This window comes from Sapajus apella, unplaced genomic scaffold (assembly GCF_009761245.1).
Source record: "Sapajus apella isolate SASKATOON/1434 unplaced genomic scaffold, GSC_monkey_1.0 scaffold29, whole genome shotgun sequence".
In the NCBI taxonomy this organism is placed as follows: Eukaryota; Metazoa; Chordata; class Mammalia; order Primates; family Cebidae; genus Sapajus; species Sapajus apella.
In genome coordinates, this window is record NW_022436969.1 from 10,141,648 (window position 1) to 10,164,147 (window position 22,500).

General features: G+C 39.0%; 2 protein-coding genes across 9 annotated transcripts in view; one reads left to right on the plus strand and one right to left on the minus strand.

The window, feature by feature from the left end:
• Nucleotides 1–22,500, plus strand: part of ESCO1 (establishment of sister chromatid cohesion N-acetyltransferase 1) — a 75,477-nt gene that overhangs the window by 28,845 nt on the left and 24,132 nt on the right. For all 8 annotated transcript variants that reach the window (XR_004273437.1, XM_032293231.1, XM_032293232.1 and 5 more), the window contains 4 exons: nt 1,162–1,276; nt 3,044–3,104; nt 4,494–4,608; nt 11,783–11,914. Coding sequence is in view for 7 of the 8 variants with exons in the window: in XM_032293231.1 (XP_032149122.1) it covers nt 1,162–1,276; nt 3,044–3,104; nt 4,494–4,608; nt 11,783–11,914 (423 nt within the window). In the remaining variant the exon portion in view is untranslated. The remainder of the gene's footprint in view (nt 1–1,161; nt 1,277–3,043; nt 3,105–4,493; nt 4,609–11,782; nt 11,915–22,500) is intronic.
• LOC116561456 (zinc finger protein OZF-like) lies at nt 5,537–8,724 on the minus strand. The gene has a single exon (XM_032293237.1). It carries the CDS (start codon nt 7,843–7,845, stop codon nt 6,967–6,969), a length of 879 nt encoding a protein of 292 aa, XP_032149128.1. The 5' UTR covers nt 7,846–8,724; the 3' UTR covers nt 5,537–6,966.

Below are 22,500 nucleotides of genomic sequence, written 5' to 3' on the forward strand. Positions count from 1 at the left end.
CTGTATTTTTAGTAGAGACGGGGTTTCACCATGTTGACCAGGATGGTCTCGATCTCTTGACCTCGTGATCCACCCACCTCGGCCTCCCAAAGTGCTGGGGTTATCTTTTTTTTTTTTTTTTTGAGACAGTCTCGCACTGTTGCTGGGGCTAGAGTGCAGTGGCGCAATCTCAGCTCACTGCAACCTCTGCCTCCTGGGTTCAAGCAGCTCTCCTGCCTCAGCCTCCTGAGCAGCTGGAATTGCAGGTGCCCACCACCATGCCCAGCTAATTTTGTGTATTTTTAGTAGAGCCAGGGTTTCACCTTGTTGGCCACGCTGGTCTCGAACTCCTGACTGTGATTCACCCATCTTGGACTCTCAAAGTATTGGGATTATAGGTGTGAGTCAGCTGGAATGCAGTGGTGCTATCCTGGCTCACTGCAACCTCCGCCTCACAGGTTCAAGTGATTCTCCTGCCTCAGCCTCCTAAGTAGCTAAGATCACAGGTGCCTGCCACCACAGCTGGCTAATTTTTGTATTTTTAATAGAGAAGAGTTTTTACCATGTTGGTCCGGCCGTCTTGAACTCCTGATCTCAAGTGATCCATCCGCCTTGGCCTTTCAAAGTGCTGGGATTACAGGTGTGAGCCACTGTGCCTGGCCAGATGCTTAGGTTTGCAAAATCTGATGTGATTTATGCTTTCGACACATCTCAGATGATACCACGTTTTAAGTGCTCACTAGTTAGATGTGGCAGTGATGACCATATTGGACATTATAGCCTAGACAGACAAAACTCAGAAAAAGGGTATAGAGCCAGGAAATTATTGAATATATCTGTGAGAGAGGTATTTCCTTTTTTTGAGATGGGGTCTCACTATGTTGTCCAGGCTGATTTCAAACCCCTGGGCTTAAGGGATCCTCCCCCTTTAGTGACCCTTCTCAGTAGCCGGGACAACAGGCATGCACTGCTGTACCCTGCTTGTTTTTAAATTTAGGCTGAAGCGTAATAATGGGCCCTGATGCCGAGAGGGTAGCTTGTGGCAAGATCATGGGGAGACTTCATGTCTGTACAAACTACTACAAATAAAATATTAAATTTTTTGGTATGCTAAAATTTACTGTAAGTGTATATAGATAAAACCCAAAGTTGGTATAAAATTTTTGAATTATATGTGTTCAGAATTTCAGCCAGTGTTTGGAATCCAAGCTAGAAAACAACCCAGTGGAAAATGTTACTGCTGTTTCAACTCTGCTCAGTCAAGCAAAAATTGAAACAGGAGAGAATAAATTTCCAGGTAATACTTTGGAAATATTATTTGAATTTCATAGTCTTCAGTGATATTTTTGTCAGTATTACAGAAAATGTTGTCATATACCAAATAGGCTTGTTACATTCTTTTTAACCATTGCTATATTTTTCAAATGTGATTATGATGATGATCATCCATTCTTTCAGAATTACTTCTATTGATTGGTTTGTTTAAAGTACTATCCTTTAACTCCCTACCAAACGTTCTTTTGTTTTTTAAACTTTTCTTTTGTTTGTGACTTACCGAGTTGAGAAGTGTTCCTTAATGAAGTGCATAAATTAATGGTAGCAGCTTATTTCTTAAGTACTTTATTATTTGTGTTTTACCATTTCAGGTTCTTATCTTTAACCCTTATTTACTTCCTTATCTACTCAGTTTTCCATCTCAATGATCCTATCTCTAAATTAAGGATTTAATAAATGCTGCAAATTGTATGCTTCTATAAGAGGTTTAGTTTTGGAATCTTGTGAACCTTTTTTTTTTTTTTTTTTTGAGACGGAGTTTCGCTCTTGTTACCCAGGCTGGAGTGCAATGGCGCGATCTCGGCTCACCGCAACCTCCGCCTCCTGGGTTCAGGCAATTCTCCTGCCTCAGCCTCCTGAGTAGCTGGGATTACAGGCATGCACCACCATGCCCAGCTAATTTTTTGTAGTTTTAGTAGAGACGGGGTTTTACCATGTTGACCAGGATGGTCTCGATCTCTTGATCTCGTGATCCACCCGCCTCGGCCTCCCACAGTGCTGGGATTACAGGCTTGAGCCACCGCGCCCGGCCGTGAACCTTTTTAATAAATGTATTATTTGGGCCAGGCGAGGTGGCTCACGCCTGTAATCCCAGCACTTTGGGAGGCCTAGGGGGATGGATCACTTAAGGCCTGGAGTTCGAGACCAGCCTTACCAACATAGTGAGATTCCCCGTTTCTGCTTACTTAAAAATACAAAAAATAAGTAGCCAGGCATGGTGGTGCACGCCTGTAATCTCAGCTGCTTGAGAAGCTGAGTTAGGAGAATTGCTTGAACCTGGGAGGTGGAGGTTGCGTTGAGCCAAGATTGCGCCACTACATTCCAGCCTGGGTGACAGAGCGAGATTCTGTCTCAAAAAACCTAAAGAAGAAAAAATTATTTGAAGCGTTGGATGAGGATTTGCTCACTTATATTGGATGAGACACCAGAGGATATAGAAAAGAAATCTCTAATTCCTATTGTTGCTCGGCTGAAGGTAAGGTATACATGGAGCAAAATATTGAGTTCAGATAATTGCTGCCATTGCCTGTGATTTAACTATTTCTCTTAGGGAGGGAAGAGAGAGTGTGGTATAAATATTCATTAGAAAATAGGATGGGTTGGTTATTGCCTTTATTTATCATTCTAATTAAAATTCCAGAGACCATCTTTTTTAAAAAAAAAACACAAAATGTTTTCATTTATTTTTACTTAGAGATTCTATAATTACGTAGGCATTGAAAGTTTCCTTAATATTCAGTCCTAATAATTGTTGGTTAGAGCTAAACTAATCTACCATTAGATCTCTTTGCAGCTTTGTAATCTGAGTATGGGACAGCCTTTCTGCCTTTTCTCTGAAGAACAGTATCTAGGAAGGAGGGTCCTAATTGTATCAGATCGTCTTTATTAAAAATAAATCATTTAATGGATTGAAAGTTTTTTTTTTTCTTTATGTGTAATGATTTTACCCATTAGATAGAAACCTAATATAAAACTTAATACATAACCCACCTTCTTGATTAAATTACAGGTTCAGCTCCCCAACAGCACAGTATTCTCGATAACCAGACATCTAAAAGCAGTGATAGCAGGTAAGGTGTTAATTAAATTTTTGAACTTAAGGATTTTTGCTTACAAGTTTTGAGTTCAGGGGATTCTTCCTTAAAAAGTTATGCTAGTAACCCTCAGTTTACCTACAGATTCTCTTTTCATTACAAGTTTTTCTATGCCTATAATACTGTTTACTAGTGACATCTTTTCTACCTTACTACCTCATTCTTTTTAGAGTTGGGGTCTTTCTCACTTACCCAGGCTGGAGTGCAGTGGCACAGTCACAGCACCCTTGAACTCCTGGGTTCAAGTGATTCTTCTGCCTCAGCTTCCTATGTAGCTAGGACTATCGGTGTGTGGCACTATACCTGGATAATTTTTAAAAATTCTTTTTTAAGAGACAAGGTCTTGCTATGCTGCCCATGCTGACCTTGAACTCCTGGCCTCAAGTGATTCTCCCACCTTGGCCTCTCAAATCTCTGGGATTACAGGTGTGAGCCACAATATCTGGCAGCTACCTTATTCTTCTAAATTCTGCATTAGATTTCATCGTGTGACTTTTCCGTGGTATAACAGCTCTATTCCATATGCACATTTTGGATATTTCTAGTGTATTTCTATCCAGAAAAAAAAAAATTCCTATGATAAATACATATATCTTTGCTCGCTTGTGTGTCTGTATCTCATAGCTATAGAACTTATCCTGCATTGTTAAACTTTTCCTCCAAAGTGTTTGGGCCTGTCTCAACAGTATTTGAGAATGCCCTTTTGCCTAGACTTCTAGAAATACTGGGTATTAGCAACATGTAAGAGTGTTTTAAGTAAGATTAAAAGCTTTTTGTTTGGCCGGACGCAGTGGCTCACGCCTGTAATTCCAGCACTTTGGGAGGCTGTGGCTGATGGATCACTTGAGGTCAAGAGTTCGAGACCAACCTGGCCAACATGGTGAAACCCCATCTCTACTAAAAATACAAAAATTAGCTGGGTATGATGGCACATGCCTGTAGTCCCAGAGGCTGAGGCATGAGAATTATTTTAACCTGGGAGGGGGAGGTTGCAGTGAGCTGAGATTGCAGCACTGTACTCCAACTGTGTGACAGACTCTTGTCTCAAAAAAAAAAAAAAAAAAGCTTTTTGTTTTCTTTTTAATGTCAGAATTAAATAGATCTGACTTATTTTGTCTTTCAGATTAACAAACAGTATTTAGTACAAACTGGAATGACTTAGATAGCTAAAACTATAAAACTTAAAAGCATATTCAGATACAGTGTTGCAGTTTTTATTTTTTTACTGGAAATTAGTAAAAGGTTTTTCTCCCTCTCTTGAAGTTGAAATTTATCAGTATTGTGTAGAAAATAAGTTATTTTTCCCTTCCAGTTATTTGAAATGATTTGGATCTGTAACATTTAATAGTTTTACTTTTTTTTAAGGGAGACACCACGAAATAATTCTTTGCCTAAGTGTAATTCCCATTTGGAGATAACAATTCCAAAGGACTTGAAACTAAAAGAAGCGGAGAAAACTGATGAAAAACAGTTGATTATAGTAAGTATATAACTTGACCATTTTGGTGAATTGTTAGAAGCATCTTAGTATATTTTGTGTTGCTGTAATACGATACCTGAGGTTGGTAATTGTTATAGAAAAGAAGTTTATTTGGCTTATGGTTCTGTGCGCTGGCATCTGCATCTGGTAAGGGTCTCACATTGCTTCACCTTATGTATAAAAGCAGAAAGGGAGTGAGCTCATATGCAGAGAGACCATGTGGTAAGGGAGGAAGCAAGAGAGAGAAACCAAAAAGCCAGACTCTTTTAACTCTGCTCACCCCAGCAGGAGAGCATTCGAGGGCATTGATCTATTTGTGAGGGATTCACCTCTGTGACCCAGACACATCTCACTAAGTCCCACCTCCAAACATTGTCACATTGGAGATCAAATTTCCATATAAGTTTTGGTGGAGACAAATCATACCAAAATCATAGTAGCATTGTATTTATACAAAGTATTAAAGAATAAATTCATTCATTTTTGCCAAAGAACCTTTTTGTCAGAATAAATTTTATTATGGAAAATATTCCTGGTATTATTACAACCCCTTTCTCAAATAGTGAGTCTGTCTTGTAATAATAATTGTTTTCATACTTCTAGTTTTATAACATATTATGATACTTTATTTCACATCTGTTACTTCCTTAGATTTGTCATTTGATCACTACCTCCTTTGAGTAGTTAATTTAAATGTTGAAATAACATGGAACTTAATGCGTAAAATGATTTTAAATATATTGTAGTATACATTATTATTTTAAAATTACATTTTAAGTCACAGGAATATAAATTGGAAAAGAGGAGGTATTTTGATTGATTAAAAATCTAACTTGAATGAGTAAATATAAAAAAATTAAGGTACCCAGAGTGCTAGGAATGTTTAATGTAGCTCCAGTTCACGTAATCAGTACTTTTTTTTTTTTTGGCTGTTCTTTTAAATTTTAATAAAATAGATTAATTTCATATTACATAGAGAGCAAGTCCATCCACTCATCCATGATAAAATTTTAGAAATATTTTTTATAAAATGTTTAGTATTTGATTGGAAATGAATCCAGTATAACATGACTTCTACAGACACAGCATTTCCATCCTCACTCCCATTCCTATTGAGAAATTTTAAAAATACAGAAAAGTACAAAAAATAAGACAAGATATCCATACACCACAATCCAGAATCAATGAGAATCTTCTTATATTTACTTAAAGTCCTTTTAAAGAGAAGTGGATGTTTATATAAAAAGCTCAAGTCCCCTTTAACCGATACCCACCCCACCTCCCATACTCATTACTTTCCCTTCTCCACTCTTCACAGGTGACCAATATCAAGAGTTTGGTCTGTATCCTTCCAACCCATTTCAACAACATTTACATACATATATGCATCCATTACCAATAGACAGTACTGAGTATTGTGAGGGAACTTTTCATTCAAATTTACAAAGTCATTGTACTACCTGCATCCTTCTGCAACTTGATCCCCCCTCAACACTTCTGGGATCTTTCTGGGAATACATGTGGATTTCATTGGTTGCATGTTACAGATATATAGTATTACATTAAGAATTTCCCAGAGTTCCTCATGGGCATTCTCAGTTGTTTCTAATTTTTGGCTACCACAAATCAAGCCACAGTAAATATCCTAGTACGTATTTCCTGAGCATTCATAGTCACAAGTAGAACTGCTAAGTATTTCTGAAGTTGTCAAAAGGAATGTTTCTCTGTTCCCAAGGTCATATTGCATGTAGTATACAGCTTTTCATATTTCTATTTTTAATCTCTGGATTTACTTTTGCGTATAGTTCATGGTCTCTTTTTCTCCCTTGGAGAACAAATTACCTCCACTTAAAAAAATAGTTCCATTATTTCCTCACTTCCTGATGCCGCTTGTATCATATTCCAAATTCTAATAAATGCATAGGTCTTTTTCTGAAATCTCTTCTGCTTTGTTCATTTAATACCACAGGAGTCTTAATATTATTTGTAGATGACCATGTCATCTATTTTTGTCTGTTCCTTTCCAATATTTACAACTTTTTTGTTACTGGCAAATATCTCCAGATCTGTGGTGGCAGCAATAAAAAACAGACATCCATTTTCTGTTCCCATTTGTTGTGAAACTGTGCCTAAACTTTCAGCATGATCACTGCTGCATGTGTCTTTGCTGGACATAGGCTTTTTATCATATGCATGTCTTTCTCTTCAGTACAAATTTTCTGGTGTCCCTTAAGTTTTTTAGAACTTTAAAGTTAACCTCATTTGTGGTGCTTTGCTTCAGGTGGATTATTTCTGATGCATGATGAGGTGCCCATTTCTAATGAAAGCTTTCCCACTTTCTAGGTATTCATAGGGTTTTTAGTGAGTATGAATTTTCTGGTGTCTAATGTGGTGGGACTTCTGGCTGAAAGCTTTCCCACATTCGCTGCACTGATAAGGCTTCTTACCTGTGTGTATTCTCAAGTGCAGAGCAAGGGTTGAGAACTGAGAGAAAGCTTTCCCACATTCGTTACAACCATAGGGCTTCTCACCTGTATGCCTTCTCACATGCACAGTGAGAGATGAGCTCTGAGAGAAGGCCTTTCCACACACATTGCATTCGTAAGGTTTATCGCCCGAATGGATTCTCACATGTACAATAAGTGATGTTCGCTGAGAGAAGGCTTTTCCATCTTCGTTACATTCATAGGGTTTCTCTCCAGTGTGAATGTTCTGATGTTTTATGAGGTACTTCTTCTGGCCAAAGGCTGTTCCACATTCACTACATTTAAAAGGCTTCTCTCCAATATGGATTTTCTCATGCTCAGTAAGGTTGGATTTGCCACTAAAGGTTTTTCCACACTCCTTACATACAAAGGGCTTCTCTCCCATGTGAGTTCTCTGGTGTCTGATGAGGTTTGACTTCTGAATGAAAGCTTTCCCGCAATCTTTACACTCAAAAGGTTTTTCTCCAGTGTGAATTTTCTGGTGCGTAAGGAGGTTTTCCTCCTGGCTAAAGGATTTCCCACATTCATTACATTCAAAAAGCTTCTCACCGGTATGGGTGTTCTGATGTTTAATGACATACTGCTTCTGGCTAAAGGCTTTGCCACACTCATTACATTCAAAAGGTTTCTCTCTCGTATGAAAATGCTCATGCTCGGTGAGGTTTGACTTGTGGCTGAAGACTTTCCCACATACCTTACAGGCAAAGGGGTTTTCCCCACTGTAAATTCTCTGCTGGCTGAGCTGTGACATCTGAATGGAAACTTGCCCACATTCACAAGGTTTCTTTCCAGTAGAAATTGTTTGATGAATGAGGATTTACTTTTGGCTTAAGAGATTTCCACATCTCTTACATTTATAAGGCTTCTCTGTGTATGATCACCCAAATGCATATCAAGGGATAAGGTTTGAGAGGAAGTTTTTATCATACTCAGTACATTCAATGCTCTCTCTCCAGAAAAATTTTCTAATATTCAATGAAGTATTGCTACTTTCACCTTCACTGGTTTCTCATGAATCTTCTGCTTCTCAATGAGATTTGTCATCTAGCTAAGGGCTTGTCAATATTCCTTAGAAGCACAGGGTTTCTCTTCAGCATGACTTCTACGTTCAATGAGATGTGACATGTGAGTAAAAGATCCCCCACGTTCAGAAAATTCATAGGGTTTCTCTCCAGTATGAACACTCTGGTATCAGATGAGGCACAAACGTTTTAAACCAAAGGCATTTACACTGAAAGGGGGTTAATACCATAAGAAGTAAGCTGTGGCAGAGAAGTTCCCAACTAATTTCCTTGATTCTTTCTTACACAACCTCCCTCATGACTTCAGTCCAGGTTGTGTTTCAGACTCCAAACTTCAAAAAGGGGTGGCCTTCAAAGAAAGAAGGTCTGAGAGCAGAGGAAGTATTTGTCCTTCTTTTCCTCAGTCTTTTCTTGCTCTTTTCCTCAGTCTTTACTGGAGATGGATCAACTTGCCTCCCAAGTTTTGGTGCCTCTTTATCTGCTCATCATTTTCTCAGGCTTCCTCTGCACAGATCCTTCCCACTTCTTTCTCTACTATACAGTTTGTCTTCTTGCTTCAACAGAGGATCATATAACCTGCCGCGGACAAAGACCAAAATGTCAGTACTTTTTTTTGTTTGTTTGTTTTGTTTTGTTTTTAAGGTAGGGTCTCACTCTATTACTCAGGCTGGAGTGCAGTGGCATGATCACAGTTCACTGCAGCCTCAATCTCCCAGTTCAAGTGATCCTCTCACCTCAGCCTGCTAAATAGCTGGGACTAAAAGACGTGTGTCACCACACACAACTAATTGTTACATTTTTTTTCTTTTTTGAGATGGAGTCTTACTCTGTTGCCCAGGCTGGAGTGCAGTGGCACAATCTTGGCTCACTGTAGCCTCTGCCTCCTGGTCTCAAGCAGTTCTCCTGTCTCAGCCTCCCAAGTGGTTGGAACTACAGGCGCACGCTGCCATACCTGGACCCGGCTAATTTTTGTATTTTAATAGAGATGAGGTTTCACCATGTTGGTCAGGCTGGTCTCAAACTCCTGACCTCAGGTGATCCACCCACCTTCGCCTCCCAAAGTGCTGGGATTACAGGTGTGAGCCACTGCGCCCAGCCATAAAATTTTTTTGTAGGATGGGATCTCTTGCCTAGGCTATCCTCCCACCTTGAAATACCTTAATATCTACAAACTAGGAAAAAACTGAAGAGTACAGACTTTTTTGTTTGCTTGTTTATTTTTTGTTTTTGAGACGAAGGCTTGCTCTGTCATCCAAGCTGGAGGGCAGTGGCGCGATGTTGGCTCACTGCAGGCTCTGCCTTTTGGATTCAAGCAATTCTCCTGCCTTAGCCTCCGAGTAGCTGGGTTTACAGGCGCCCACCAGCATGCCTGGCTACTTTTTATTTTTATTTATTTATTTATTTATTTCTAAATTCCATTTATTTTATTGCATTTTAGGTTTTGGGGTACATGTGAAGAACATGCAAGATTGTTGCATAGGTACATACGTGGCAGTGTGATTTGCTGCCTTCCTCCCCATCACCTACATCTGACATCTCTCCCCTTGCTATCTCTCCCCAACTCCCCACCCCTCACCGTCCCTCCCCTATTTCCCCCAACAGACCCCAGTGTGTAGTGCTTCCCTCCCTGTGTCCACGTGTTCTCATTGTTCAACACCTGCCTATGAGTGAGAACATGCGGTGTTGGATCTTCTGCTCTTCTGTCAGTTTACTGAGAATGATGGTTTCCAGGTTCATCCATGTCCCTGCAAAGGACACAAACTCGTCGTTTTTGATGGCTGCATAATATTCCATGGTGTATATGTGCCACATTTTCCCTGTCCAGTCTATCATCGATGGGCATTTGGGTTGGTTCCAGGTCTTTGCTATTGTAAACAGTGCTGCAATGAACATTCGTGTGCACGTGTCCTTATAGTAGAACGATTTATAATCCTTTGGATATATACCCAGTAATGGGATTGCTGGGTCAAATGGAATTTCTCTTTCTAGGTCCTTGAGGAATCTCCACACTGTCTTCCACAGTGGTTGAACTAATTTATACTCCCACCAACAGTGTAAAAGTGTTCCTATTTCTCCACATCCTCTCCAGCCTCTGTTGTCTCTAGATTTTTTAATGATCGCCATTCTAACTGGCGTGAGATGGTATCTCAATGTAGTTTTGATTTGCATTTCTCTGATGACCAGCGATGATGAGCATTTTTTCATATGTTTGTTGGCCTCACGTATGTCTTCTTTTGTAAAGTGTCTGTTCATATCCTTTGCCCACTTTTGAATGGGCTTGTTATTTTCCTGTAAATCTGTTTTAGTTCTTTGTAGATTCTGGATATCAGCCCTTTGTCAGATGGGTAAACTGAAATGGGAGTTTTACTATGTTGGTCAGGCTGGTCTCGAACTCCTGACCTTGTGATCTGCCTGCCCCGGCCTCCCAAAGTGCTGGGATTACAGGCTTGAGCTACTGCACCTAGCCCCCGAGACTTTTAAGACATTAAAAAATGGAGTGGGCTGGGTGTGGTGGCTCACGCCTCTAATCCCAGCACTTTGGGAGGCTGAGGTGGGTGGATCACCTGATGTGAGGAGTTCAAGACCAGCCTGGCCAACATGGCAAAACCTCGTCTCTATTAAAAAATACAAAAATTAGCCAGGTGTGGTGGCGGGTACCTGTAATCCCATCTACTTGGGAGGCTGAGGCAGGAGAAGTGCTTGAACCCGGGAGGTGGAGGTTGTAGTGAGCAGAGATCATGCCACTGCACTCCAGCCTGGGTAAGAGTGAGACTCTGTGCATGGCTCTGTGGCTCACACCTGTATTCCCAGCACTTTGGGAGGCTGAGGCAGGCGGATCGCTTGAGCTCAGGAGTTCTAGACTAGGCTGGGCAACATGTTAAAACTCTCTACAAAAAATATAAAAACTAGCCAGGTGGCTGGGTGTGGTGGGTCACACCTGTAATCTTAGCATTTTGGGAGGCCAGGGCGGGCAGATCACCTGAGGTCAGGAGTTCGAGACCAGTCTGGCCAACATGGTGAAACCCCATCTGTACTAAAAATACAGAAACTTAGCCAGGTGCAGTGGCATGCTTCTGTAATCTCAGCTATTAGGGAGGCTGAGGTAGGAGAATGGCTTGAAACTGGAAGGCAGAGGTTGCAGTGAGCCGAGATTGCACCACTGCACTCCAGCCTGTGCGACAGAGCAGGACCTCATTTCAAGACAAAAATAAACAAAAATTAGACATGGTGGCACATGCCTGTAGTCCCAGCCTGGGTGACGCAGTGAGACCCTCTATCAAAAAAAAAAAAAAAAAAATACAGTCTATAAAACACTTACTTCTCTAGACTCTAGCAGTATAATTATTGCAAATATGAAATATATGTTCTCATTCATAGAATATTTCCTATTTAGAGTTTTAGGACAAGGTTTGTAATGTTAAAGCCATTTCTCACTTTTTAAAAAGTTGTTATATGCTGTGGATCAGGTTACTAAAATGGAAACATTTCTTAATAAAATTATATACAGATTTCAGAGATTAACATGTTATTCTTAGTAATTAGCATTGAATGTTATTCATTGTAGATTAAACAATCTCACTTTATGTTCAAGTTATAGCCTGAGAGGCTGATATTCTGTAATAGTTCTTTTGGGAGGAAAATAACTTTTGTGTTTTTTGTAAATAGGATGCAGGACAAAAAAGATTTGGAGCAGTTTCTTGTAATGTTTGTGGAATGCTGTATACAGCTTCAAATCCAGAAGATGAAACACAGCATCTGCTTTTCCACAACCAGTTTATAAGTGCTGTAAAATATGTGGTAAGTGGAATTTGTGAATTCTAAAATGCAAAAGTCAGATAAGGCTGGTCTCTAAATGAGATGAACTGCCAAATTTAAATCACTGAAAAATTTATGTTAAGAGATAATAATATGTACAAAGCACATGTAGTATGTATACTGGCTTTTTAAAAACAAAGCCAAACAAAAACGGCTAATATATTCTGACTGGTTGTGGGATTTTTAATTTAAATTTTACTATTCTAAAGTAGTGATTGTACTTGACAGAAGTAATGCTATTTAACTTGTATTTTTTTTTTTAATTTCATTTGATAAGATAATATTTACTACTGATATATCTATTTAATATTTATATTTCTTGGCACAATTTTATATTTGGGGATTGATTGTGATAGATATTACACCAATTAGGTTGTTTGGGGATTTCCGTTACCTTCTCTTTGTTACCATGAGGGTTTTTGTTTGTAAGACTAAAAAAGAAAAATTATGGAAAATTAAGACCTCAGAATTTGTAGTATACTAAAAAAAAGAAAAAAATTCCCACAGAATAAATCTGTTTTAGTACAAAATTTATTTTTTAATGTAAGTGCATTTTAGGCATAATGGATATTATTTAATATTTGTGGAAATAGCAAAAATTTTTAGAAATTTTGAACCATTTCAGATATCTTGTGAAAATAGTAATTTAATTGAATTGCTGTTTACCCATATCTGAAATGGAATCTCTTTTTTATTGTATACATGTTACCTTCAGTACTGTACACTCACATTAATAAGACCTCCAGGATATCTGAACTGAGATCACCAATTCATTTCATATAAGCCTTTATATAGGTACCAGATACTGGATTATTTAAAGGTCTTTATTGGCCTCCATTAAATTCATATGCTTGTATTAATAGTTACCTTTGATTGAGGGATTTGTATTCATTGTTTCATTCATCCAGCTACTTCTACCCAGGATAGGGTGAGTTTTTACTTGTTTGGTTCTCTACCTGTGGTCATCCTTTACATTTCTTATTTCATCTCACTTTTCCACATACTCCCTGCTACCACTTCACCAAATGTAAGGTGAGTGGACATAGAATTATCTATAGCTAGATATTGTTTTATCATTTGAAATTTGTACATTTTCATTTTGACTATGTTAATATCCTTGCATTCTGAAAAGAAAAATAGTCTTATCAGGCTGCTAAATTATAGAATACTTCTAGGTCAAAAATAGTTCAGTATGTTTTATATACGAACCTGGTAGAGGAAGTTACTTCAAGTAAACTCTACTCAGTAGTATACATTATTTGATTCCAGTGATCATTTAGTTTCCTAAAATTATAAAAAGATTCGGTTTCAAAGTCTTAATTCTTCACTTTAAGGAAAATTCTTAATTTCTGAGAGGAAGAGTAAATGAATCAATCAATCAGGAAATAGGTGCTCTGCTTTTCCAAGGTGCCAAGGGAAGTTGATTTATGGAACAAGGTGAAGTCATCTTCCAAACAAATTCTGGCTCTCTTGCAAAGCTGCAAAGCAATGTAGCAAACTAGGGAAGATTGTTTCCTGCCCCAGCCAACCCCTCCTCCAACACCCCGTGATGGGACAGAGCCATGGGTTTTTTTTGTTTTGTTTTGTTTTGTTTTCATTTTTGAAAGAAGCTCAAGAGAAGGAATTGAGTTTAGCAGTTGGCCATCCTTTGGTGTTATCACGGTCAATATTCTTATCTTTTGCTGTTTTCAAATGTAGGTATAAATATTGTCTAAGGAAGAGACTCTTCCAAATATTGTGGTATTTATTCTATAGTGTATAGAGAGAAGAAGAAAATGTACCTGTCTTAAAGTTGTTCTGCTGTGATCACAGTTCTAGATTTTGGGTTGTGACATTAAAACATTTATTTGGCTTTCCATTTTATATCTTTCTTTTTTTTTTTGAGACAGGTTCTTGTTCTCTTGCCCAGGGTGGAGTGCAATGGTGCGATCTCGTCTCACTGCAACCTCTGCCTCCCAAGTTCAAGCGATTCTCCTGCCTCAGCCTCCCGAGTAGCTGGGATTACAGGTGTCTGCCACCACGCCCGGCTAATTTTTGTGTTTTTATTAGAGATTGGGTTTCATCATGTTGGCCAGGCTGGTCTCGATCTCTTGACCTTGTAATCCACCTGCCTTGGCCTCCCAAAGTGCGGAGATTGCAGGGGTGAGCCACCTCACCTGACCCCATTTTATATCTTTCATAGACATTAAGTACTCATAAATGCTTGACAAAATATCTAATTTTATTTAATGCCAATTTTATCCGTCTCTTGGTGAGAAGTATATAGAAGAAGTTATTTGGTGTTCTGGCATTAATTTATGTTAAATGGACAATATCAGGAACTGGAAATAAAGTTTTGTTCTACTTAAGACTAAAAATAGAATAAATTAGAAAAAAATTGTTTTACTTAAAATTTTTTTTTTTTTTTTTTTTTTTGAGTTGGAGTCTCATTCTGTCATCCAGTCTGGAGTGCAGTGGTGTGATCTCAGCTCATGGGTTCAAGCAGTTCTCCTGTGTCAGCCTCCTGAGTGGGGCTACAGGTGCATGCCACCACACCCAGCTAATTTTTGTATTTTTAGTAGCAATGGCATTTCACCATATTGGTCAGGCTGATCTCGAACTCCTGATTTCAGGTGATCCACCCGCCTCAGCCTCCCGGAATGTTGGGATTATAGGCATGGATCACTGCACTTGGCCAAAATTTTAATCAAACATTCTGTAGAAAATAAGATAAATATCCTTTTCTTTGGGTAAAATTTTTTTCCAGGCAGATTAATAATCCAATAACAATTGGAAATGGCTAAAAGTCCTACTTTCAAAAGGTTAAAATAATATTTAAATTATATAGTCATAGTGAAAATTGATAACCATAGGTCCTATTTTTGTTTGAGTAAAATACTTGCTTTTTCTTTTCCTTACCTCTTAATGTTCTCTTTGGTTTGTGGAAGGGAAGTGTAGGTAGATAATTTTTTCTTACTGTATTCTTTCATTTTACCCCATCTGGTTGGCTGACATCATTTCGGGAAATGAATTTTATCTGACTTATTAGAAGCTAGGAAGCAGCGGAGGCAACATGTGAAACCTCATCTGTACAAAAAAAAGTTAGCTGGGCATGGTGGCTTGCACCTATAGTCCCAGCTTCTTCTGGGGCTGAAGTGGGAGGATCGCTTGAGCCCAGGAGGTTGAGGCTGCAGTGAGTCAAGATTGCACCACTGCAATACAGCCTGGGTAACAGAACAGGAACCTGTATCAAAAACAAAAACAAAAGCAAAAACCCAAAATTACTCCGGTTTCCTTCCAGGACTAAGGTACTGTTCCCTAAAGGTGTGAAGGGAAAGTAGTTTTCTCCCCTGGTGTATTGAGCCATGTTGCCACACCAGGAAACTGGCAGAAACCTATCAGGAAGCTCAGCTATATTTTGAGCTTTTAGTAATGCTGAAGAACAATGTGTGGGATCTTGGCAGAGAAAAACTTAATCCCTTTTTTCTGTATTATTCTTAACTCCTTTGAATTAATTCACATCTGAATGAGTGCTGTGTGGAGAACACTGTTCTCAGGGCTATGTAATATGCCCTTTCCTTCAAGTTTAGGAACAAAGTCTGAAATAAATGAAAAGTTAACAGTAAAAGATTTAAGTAACCATTAAAGCAATAAATCAATATGAAATATTTAACTAAATAAATCATAAATTAGCTTTGCAACTTAGAAGTGATCAGAATGATTTGTTTTCATAGGCAGGTAGGAGTTAAGATTTGATTTTTTAAATGAACATAGAAAGTCATCTGTGATTGCTAATAGTACAACTAAAGCAAGAGAAAGCTTAACATTTTCGTGAGGAATGATGAGTAGATCTTTTTTACTGACTCAGGATTTTTGTGAATAACGAGACTAGAAAAATACAGCGCAATCAAGTCAAATTGTGATACTTTGATTTTGAATGCTATATGGACTTTATTCTTTCTGTTCTTATAAGTTTTGAAGACTCTTGAATGTTGTGAATGATATAAATTTAAATAACATTAAAACAGTATTTTGGTGAAGTGTAGGGAGAGAAATAATATTTTAATGGCATGTATAGAGAGTAGCGCACATATTAGATGTGTATAGTGCTGAATTGCTATGACATTGGTAGAAATAGGGAAGAATATTGATGATGGGAAACTTTGAAGAAAGAGTTGACAGATCTCTGATTGGCTACAGAGCTGTACTATGCTGTGAAGTAGCCTCTAGGCTACAGGAAATTAAAAATGCTGCACTTCATTCATTCTATCCAGTGCTTACAAGCCACATGTTGCTAGAGGCTACTGTTTTAGGTGGTGTAGATACAGAATGTTTGTATCATCACACACAGAGTTCTCTTGGATAGTGCTGCTACAGAAAACTGAAGAAAGAAGTTACATGTGATTAAATTTTTGATTTGGGGAAACCATGATCCAGTAACTCTTGCTTAACCTCTAATTTTTTTCCATGTGAAATTTGAGTGCATATAATTTAATTCTGCATACTTTTTCTTTATTCCTTTTCAAGATGATTAGAAAAAAGAGGAAACTGGGCATTAGAAAAAAGAAGTGAATAGTAGAGCAGGAGTAGAGTTTTTTTCTGGATTTTTAAATTTTATTTTTATTTTGAGTCTGGATCTTAGTCTCTTTTTCAGGCCGGAGTATAGTGGCACAATTACAGCCCACTGCAGCTTCAAACTCTTGGGCTCCAGCAATCCTCCCACCTCATCCTCCTGAGTATCTGAGACTACAGGTGTGTGCCACTACGCCTGGCTAATTTTTTGTATTTTTTTGTAGAGACAGAGTTTCACCATGTTGCCCAGACTGGTCTTGAACCCCTGAGCTCAGTCTGTCTGCCTGCCTTGAGTTCCCAAAGTGCTGGGATTATAGTTGTGAGCCACTGCGCTCAGCCTATTTTATTTTTTTTGAGACAGGGTTTTTCTGTGTTTCCCAGGCTAGAATGCATTGGTGCGATCATAGCTGATTGTAACCGCAAACTCCTGGGCTCAAACAATCTTCCTGTCTCAGCCCCATGAGTAGCTGGGACTATAGGCTCAGCCACCAGGCCTGGCTAATTTTTTTTTTTCTTTTGAGACAGTGTCTCGCTCTGTCACCTAGACTGTAGTGCAGTGGCACAATCATGGCTCACTGCAGCCTCAACCTCCTGAGCTCAAGTGATCTTCCTGACTCAGCCTCCTGAGTAGCAGGGACTACAGGCAAGTGCCTCCACACCTGGCTAATTGTTAAATTTTTTGTAGAGATGGGCTTTTGTTGGGTTGCCCAGGCTGGTCTTGAACTCCTGGGCTCATGTGATCCTTTTGCTTTGGCCTCCCAAAGTGTTGGAATTAATAGACATGAGCCACTGTTCCTGGCCCCTGGCTATTTTTTTAATTTGTTTGTAGAGACAACAGAGTCTTGCTGTGTTGTCTAGGCTGGTCTTGAACTTGTGGCCTTAAGCAATCCTTCTGTCTCAGCCTCCCAAAGTGCTAAGATTATGGGTGTGAGCCACCACAGCTGGCCTAGACCTGTTTTAGATGCACAACAAAGTTGAGCAGGTAGTACAGAGAGTTCCCATATAGTCTTTGATTCCACACATGCATAGCCTCCCTCACTGTCAACATCCCTTGTCAAACTGGTACATTTGTTATAATTGGTGAACCTACATCGACACATCATTATTTCCCGGAGTCCATATTTTATATTGGGATTTACTTTTTTTGTTGTATATTCTATGGGTTTTGACAAATGTAGCATAGTTGCACTGTGCTAAAAATTCCCTCTACTCTGCTTATTTATCCCTTTTCCTACCTTAACCCCTACCAACCACTGGTCTTTTTAATGTCTCCATAGTTTTACCTTTTCTAGAATGTCAGAGTTGGATTAATACAGTGTGCAGCCTTTTCTGATGGGCTTCTTTCGCTTAGTGATATTCACTTAAACTTCTCTTATGTCTTTATTTAGTTTGAGATGAAGTCTTGCCCAGTCACACAGGCTGGAGTGCAGTGGCATGATCTCTGCTCACTGTAAACTCCATCTCCTGGGTTCAAGAGATTCTCCTGCCTCAGCCTCCTGAGTAGCTGGGACTACAGGCGTGCGCCACCACACCTGGCTAATTTTTTATTTTATTTATTTTTTTGAGAGGGAGTCTCACTCTGTCACCCAGGCTGGAATGCAGCGGCGCGATTTCTGTTCACTACAACCTCCACCTCCCGAGTTCAAGCAGTTCTCTGCCTCAGCCTCCCACATAGCTGTGACTGCAGTTGTGCGCCATCTCACCCGGCTAATTTTCGTATTTTTAGTAGAGACGGGGTTTCACCATGTTCGCCATGCTAGTTTCGAACTTCTGACCTCAAATGATCCGTCTGCCCTGCTTGACCTCCCAAAGTGTTGGGATTCCAGGCATGAGCCACCACGCCTGGCCTAATTTCTTATTTTTATTTTTTTAGTAGAGATGGGGTTTCACCGTGTTGGCCAGGATGGTCTCGAATTCCTGACCTCAAGTGATCCACCTGCCTTGGCTTCCCAAAGTGCTGTGATTATAGGCGTGAGTCATTATGTTGGGCATTCTTGTCTTTTTATGGTTTTGTTAGCCCATTTCTTTTTAGCTCTGTTTGATATTCTATTGTCTGGATGTATCACCGTTTAGCCATTCACCTACTGCAGGATATCTTGGTTGCTTCAAAGTTTGGCATTTATGAATAAAGCTGCTTTGTATAGGTTTTTGTGTGAACATATTTTCAGTTCTTTCTGGTAAATACCAAGAAACTTGATTGCTGGATCATGTGGTAAGAGTGTGTTTAGTTTTGTAAGAAACTGCCAGACTTTGTTCCAAAGTGGCTGTATCATTTTGCATTTCTACCAGCAATTAATAAGAGTTTGCCTTGCTTCATATCCTCACCAGCATTTGGTGTTATCAGTGTTCTGGATTTTGGCCTTTCTAATAGGCTTATACTGGTATATTACTGTTTTAATATATGGAATACCTTTTCATATTTTCCATTTGTATATCTTAGGTGAGGTCCTTTGTCCATTTTAAATTTTATTTATTTTATTTTTTAATTGGGCTGTTTTCTTATTATTGAGTTTTAAGGGTTCTTTGTATATTTTGGGTAATAGTTTTTTTTTTTTAATCAGAGATTTCTTTTGTAGATATTTTCTCCCAGCCTGTGCCTTGTCTTCTCATTCTCTTAACAGTATCTTTTTCAAAAGAAATTAAAAAATAATAATAATAACGATGGAGATGAAGTGTTGGTGTGTCATCCTAGCCTGTCTCAAACTCCTGGGTGCAGGTGATCCACCTGCCTTGGCCTCCTAAAGTACTAGATGACAAACAAGAACCACTTTGCCCAGTCCCAGAAATACTTTTTTATTATACACTTTTTCTTTTTTGAGACAGGGTCTTGCTCTGTCACCCAGGCTGGAGTGCAGTGGTATGATCACTGCTCATTGCAGCCGTGATCTCTTGGGCTCAAGCAGTCTTCCTGTCTTAGCCTTCCTAGTAGCTGGGACCACAAGCGTACACCACTATGGTAGACTAATTTTTTAATTTTTTGTAGAGATGAGGTTTCCCTATATTGCCCAGGTTGGTCTCAAACACCTGGGCTCAATCAGTTCTCTTGCTTCTGCCTTCCATTGTGTTGGTATTACAGGTGTGAGCCACCATGCATAGCCAATAGTATCTTTTAAAGAGCAGACATTTTAAATTTTAATGAAGTCCAGTTTATCAGTTATTTCTTTCATGTATTGTGCCTTTGTTATTCTTAAAAAGTCATTGCCATACCCAGAGTCATCTAGGTTTTCTTCTATGTTATCTTATATTTCTGCATTTTATGTTTAGATCCATTTTGAGTTAATTTTTGTGAGGGATGCAAGATCTGTGTTTAGATTATTTTTACATGTAGATTTTTACATGTAGATGTCCAGTTCAGCATCATTTGTTGAAAGGCCATCTTTTCTCCATTATATTGCCTTTGCTGTTATATCAAAGTTTAGTTGACTGTTTTTATATGAGTCTGTTTTTGGGGTCTCTGTCCTGTTTCACTGATCTGTTGTTTCACCAATACTACTGTATTAGTCTGTTCTCATGCTGCTATAAAGAATTGTCTGAGACTGGGTAATTTATAAAGGAAAGAGCTTTAATTAACTCCCTGCATGGCTAGGGAGGCCTTAGGAAACTTAACAATCATTGCAGAAAGGGAAGTAAACTTATCCTTCTTCACATGGCGGCAGGAGAGAGAAGTGGGGGAAAACCCCTTATAAAACCGTCAGATCTTGTGAGAACTCACTATCACAAGAATGGCAGCATGGGGGTGACTACCCTCATGAATCAATTACCTCTTACGGAGTTGCTTCCATGACATGTGGGAACTATGGTAACTACAATTTAAGATGAGATTTGTTTGGGGACACAGCCAAACCATGTCAATCACATTGTCTTGATAACTAGCCTTATAGTAAGTTTTGGAATTGGGTAGTGTCAGTCCTCCAACTCCAACTTTGTTGTTCTCCTTCAATTTTGTGTTGGTTATTCTGGGTCTTTTCTCTCTCAATACAAATTTTAGAACCAGTTTATTATCTACAAAATAGCTTGCTGGGCTTTTTATTAGGATTGCATTGGATCTGTGGATTAAATTAGGAAGAACTGACCTTTTGACAGTATTGAGTCTTCCTATCTGGTTTTGTAAATTTTTATTGAGGGACATTGTGTGTGAAGGGACGGTAGATAATGAAGTAGATAATATCCTTTCCCTTGCCCACGAGAGCTTTTCCTTTCTTTGGCAGTTAACTATGGTGAGGGGCTGATTGCTTAGCTCATTGAACTGGGTCAGGTCAGAGTTGGGATTGAAACTTCAGTTTTTTGTTCTGGTATTAGGTGTGTCTCTCTCCAGCTGAGATTGGGGATCTAAGCCCCACAGGACACTAGAACTCTCTATACCTTCCAGCCCAACTGAGCAGTTGTCCCATGGGAGAGAATTGGTAGATAATTATTGGTGTATTTGGACTTTGTTCAGATTTCAGACTGCCATGCCAGGCCACATAATTCTGGTTGATTTCTGCTTGTTCCAGCAAGAGAGTCTTCTCCTTGTCCTCTGTCTATTGCAGGCCTGTTCACTCATGCTTCCAGACTTGGTCAACATGTTAAGGGTTAAGAATGGCTACTGGTCTCTGCTCACTTAGCAAGGGCTGGTTCATCTCTGAAAATCAGTTCCTTTAGACCTTTTGTTTCTACACCTTTTCAGTGTCTTTTTAAAACACATGCTTTTTCATTTATTGGGTGTTTTCTTATTATAATAGGTACAGTGATCTTTTGTGACCTTCTTTATCCTAATTGGGAGCAGAACTCCTAAAGATGTACATTGTGAGAACATTTTTTCAGCAACAGACTTGGTGGCTTTGTTTAATTTTGAGAATAGAGTTGGAGTGGAATTTGGACTATGAGTCTTTTAAAGTCATAAGCCATACTGATGAACTCAATGTATTTGGTAAGTCCAAATGACCTTTGAGATGAGATTTACATCAAATAAAGTATTTCTTGCTGGAAATTGTTGCTACCGGTTGAAAAGGGGCTTAAGTAATATGTGAATCCTAATAAAGAGATTTTTAGGATTCTTTAATATTCGAAGATGACAGAAGAGAAAAAGTCTCATAATTCTTCCCATTTGACTTTTTATTGGGTCTCACTCAGGTATATCTTATGAGAAATATTCATATAGTTGTAAAGTTTAGATGTTATAGTAGAAGTTTGCTTCATCAACATAACTGGAAAATTGGGTCAGTTAATAATAATAAGTAAAAAGTTGATGACTGTTGTTTATTAACTGACCTAGTTATCCCAGTTATGTTGATTAAGTTGACGAGACTCTTCTCCTTGTCCTGTCTATTGCAGGCTTGCTTGTTCACTCATGCTTCCAGACTTAGTCAACATCTTAGGGTTAAAAATGGCTACTGGTCTCTGCTCACTTAGGAAGGGCTGTTTCATCTCTGAAAATCAGATTATTTACACATTTTGTTTCTATACCTTTTCAGTGTCTTTAAAAACACATGCTTTTTCAATTATCAGGTATTTTCCTGTTACAATAGGTACAGTGATCTTTTGTGACCTCCTTCTCCTCCTCCTTTTTTTTTTTTTTTTTTTTTTTTTTTTTAAGGTAGTCTTGCTCTGTTATCCAGTTGCATGATCTTGGCTCGCTGCAACCTCTGTCCTGTCTCCTGAGTTAAAGCAGTTCTCGTGCCTTAGCCTCCCAAGTAGCTGGGATTACAGGCATGTGCCACCATGCCCAGCTAATTTTTGTGTTTTTAATAGAGATGGGGTTTCACTGCATTGGCCAGGCTGGTCTCAAGCTCCTGACCTCAGGGTAACCTGCCTGCCTCAGCCTCCCAAAGTGCTGGGATTACAAGCATGAGCCTTTATCCTAATTGGGAAGAACTCCCAAAGATGTACATTGAGACCAACCTGCCAACATGGTGAAACCCTGTCTCTACTAAAAATACAAAAATTAGCCGGGTGTGGTGGTGTGTGCCTGTAATCCCAGCTACTTGGGAGGCTGAGGCATGAGAATCCCTTGAACCCCGGAGGCAGAGGTTGCAGTG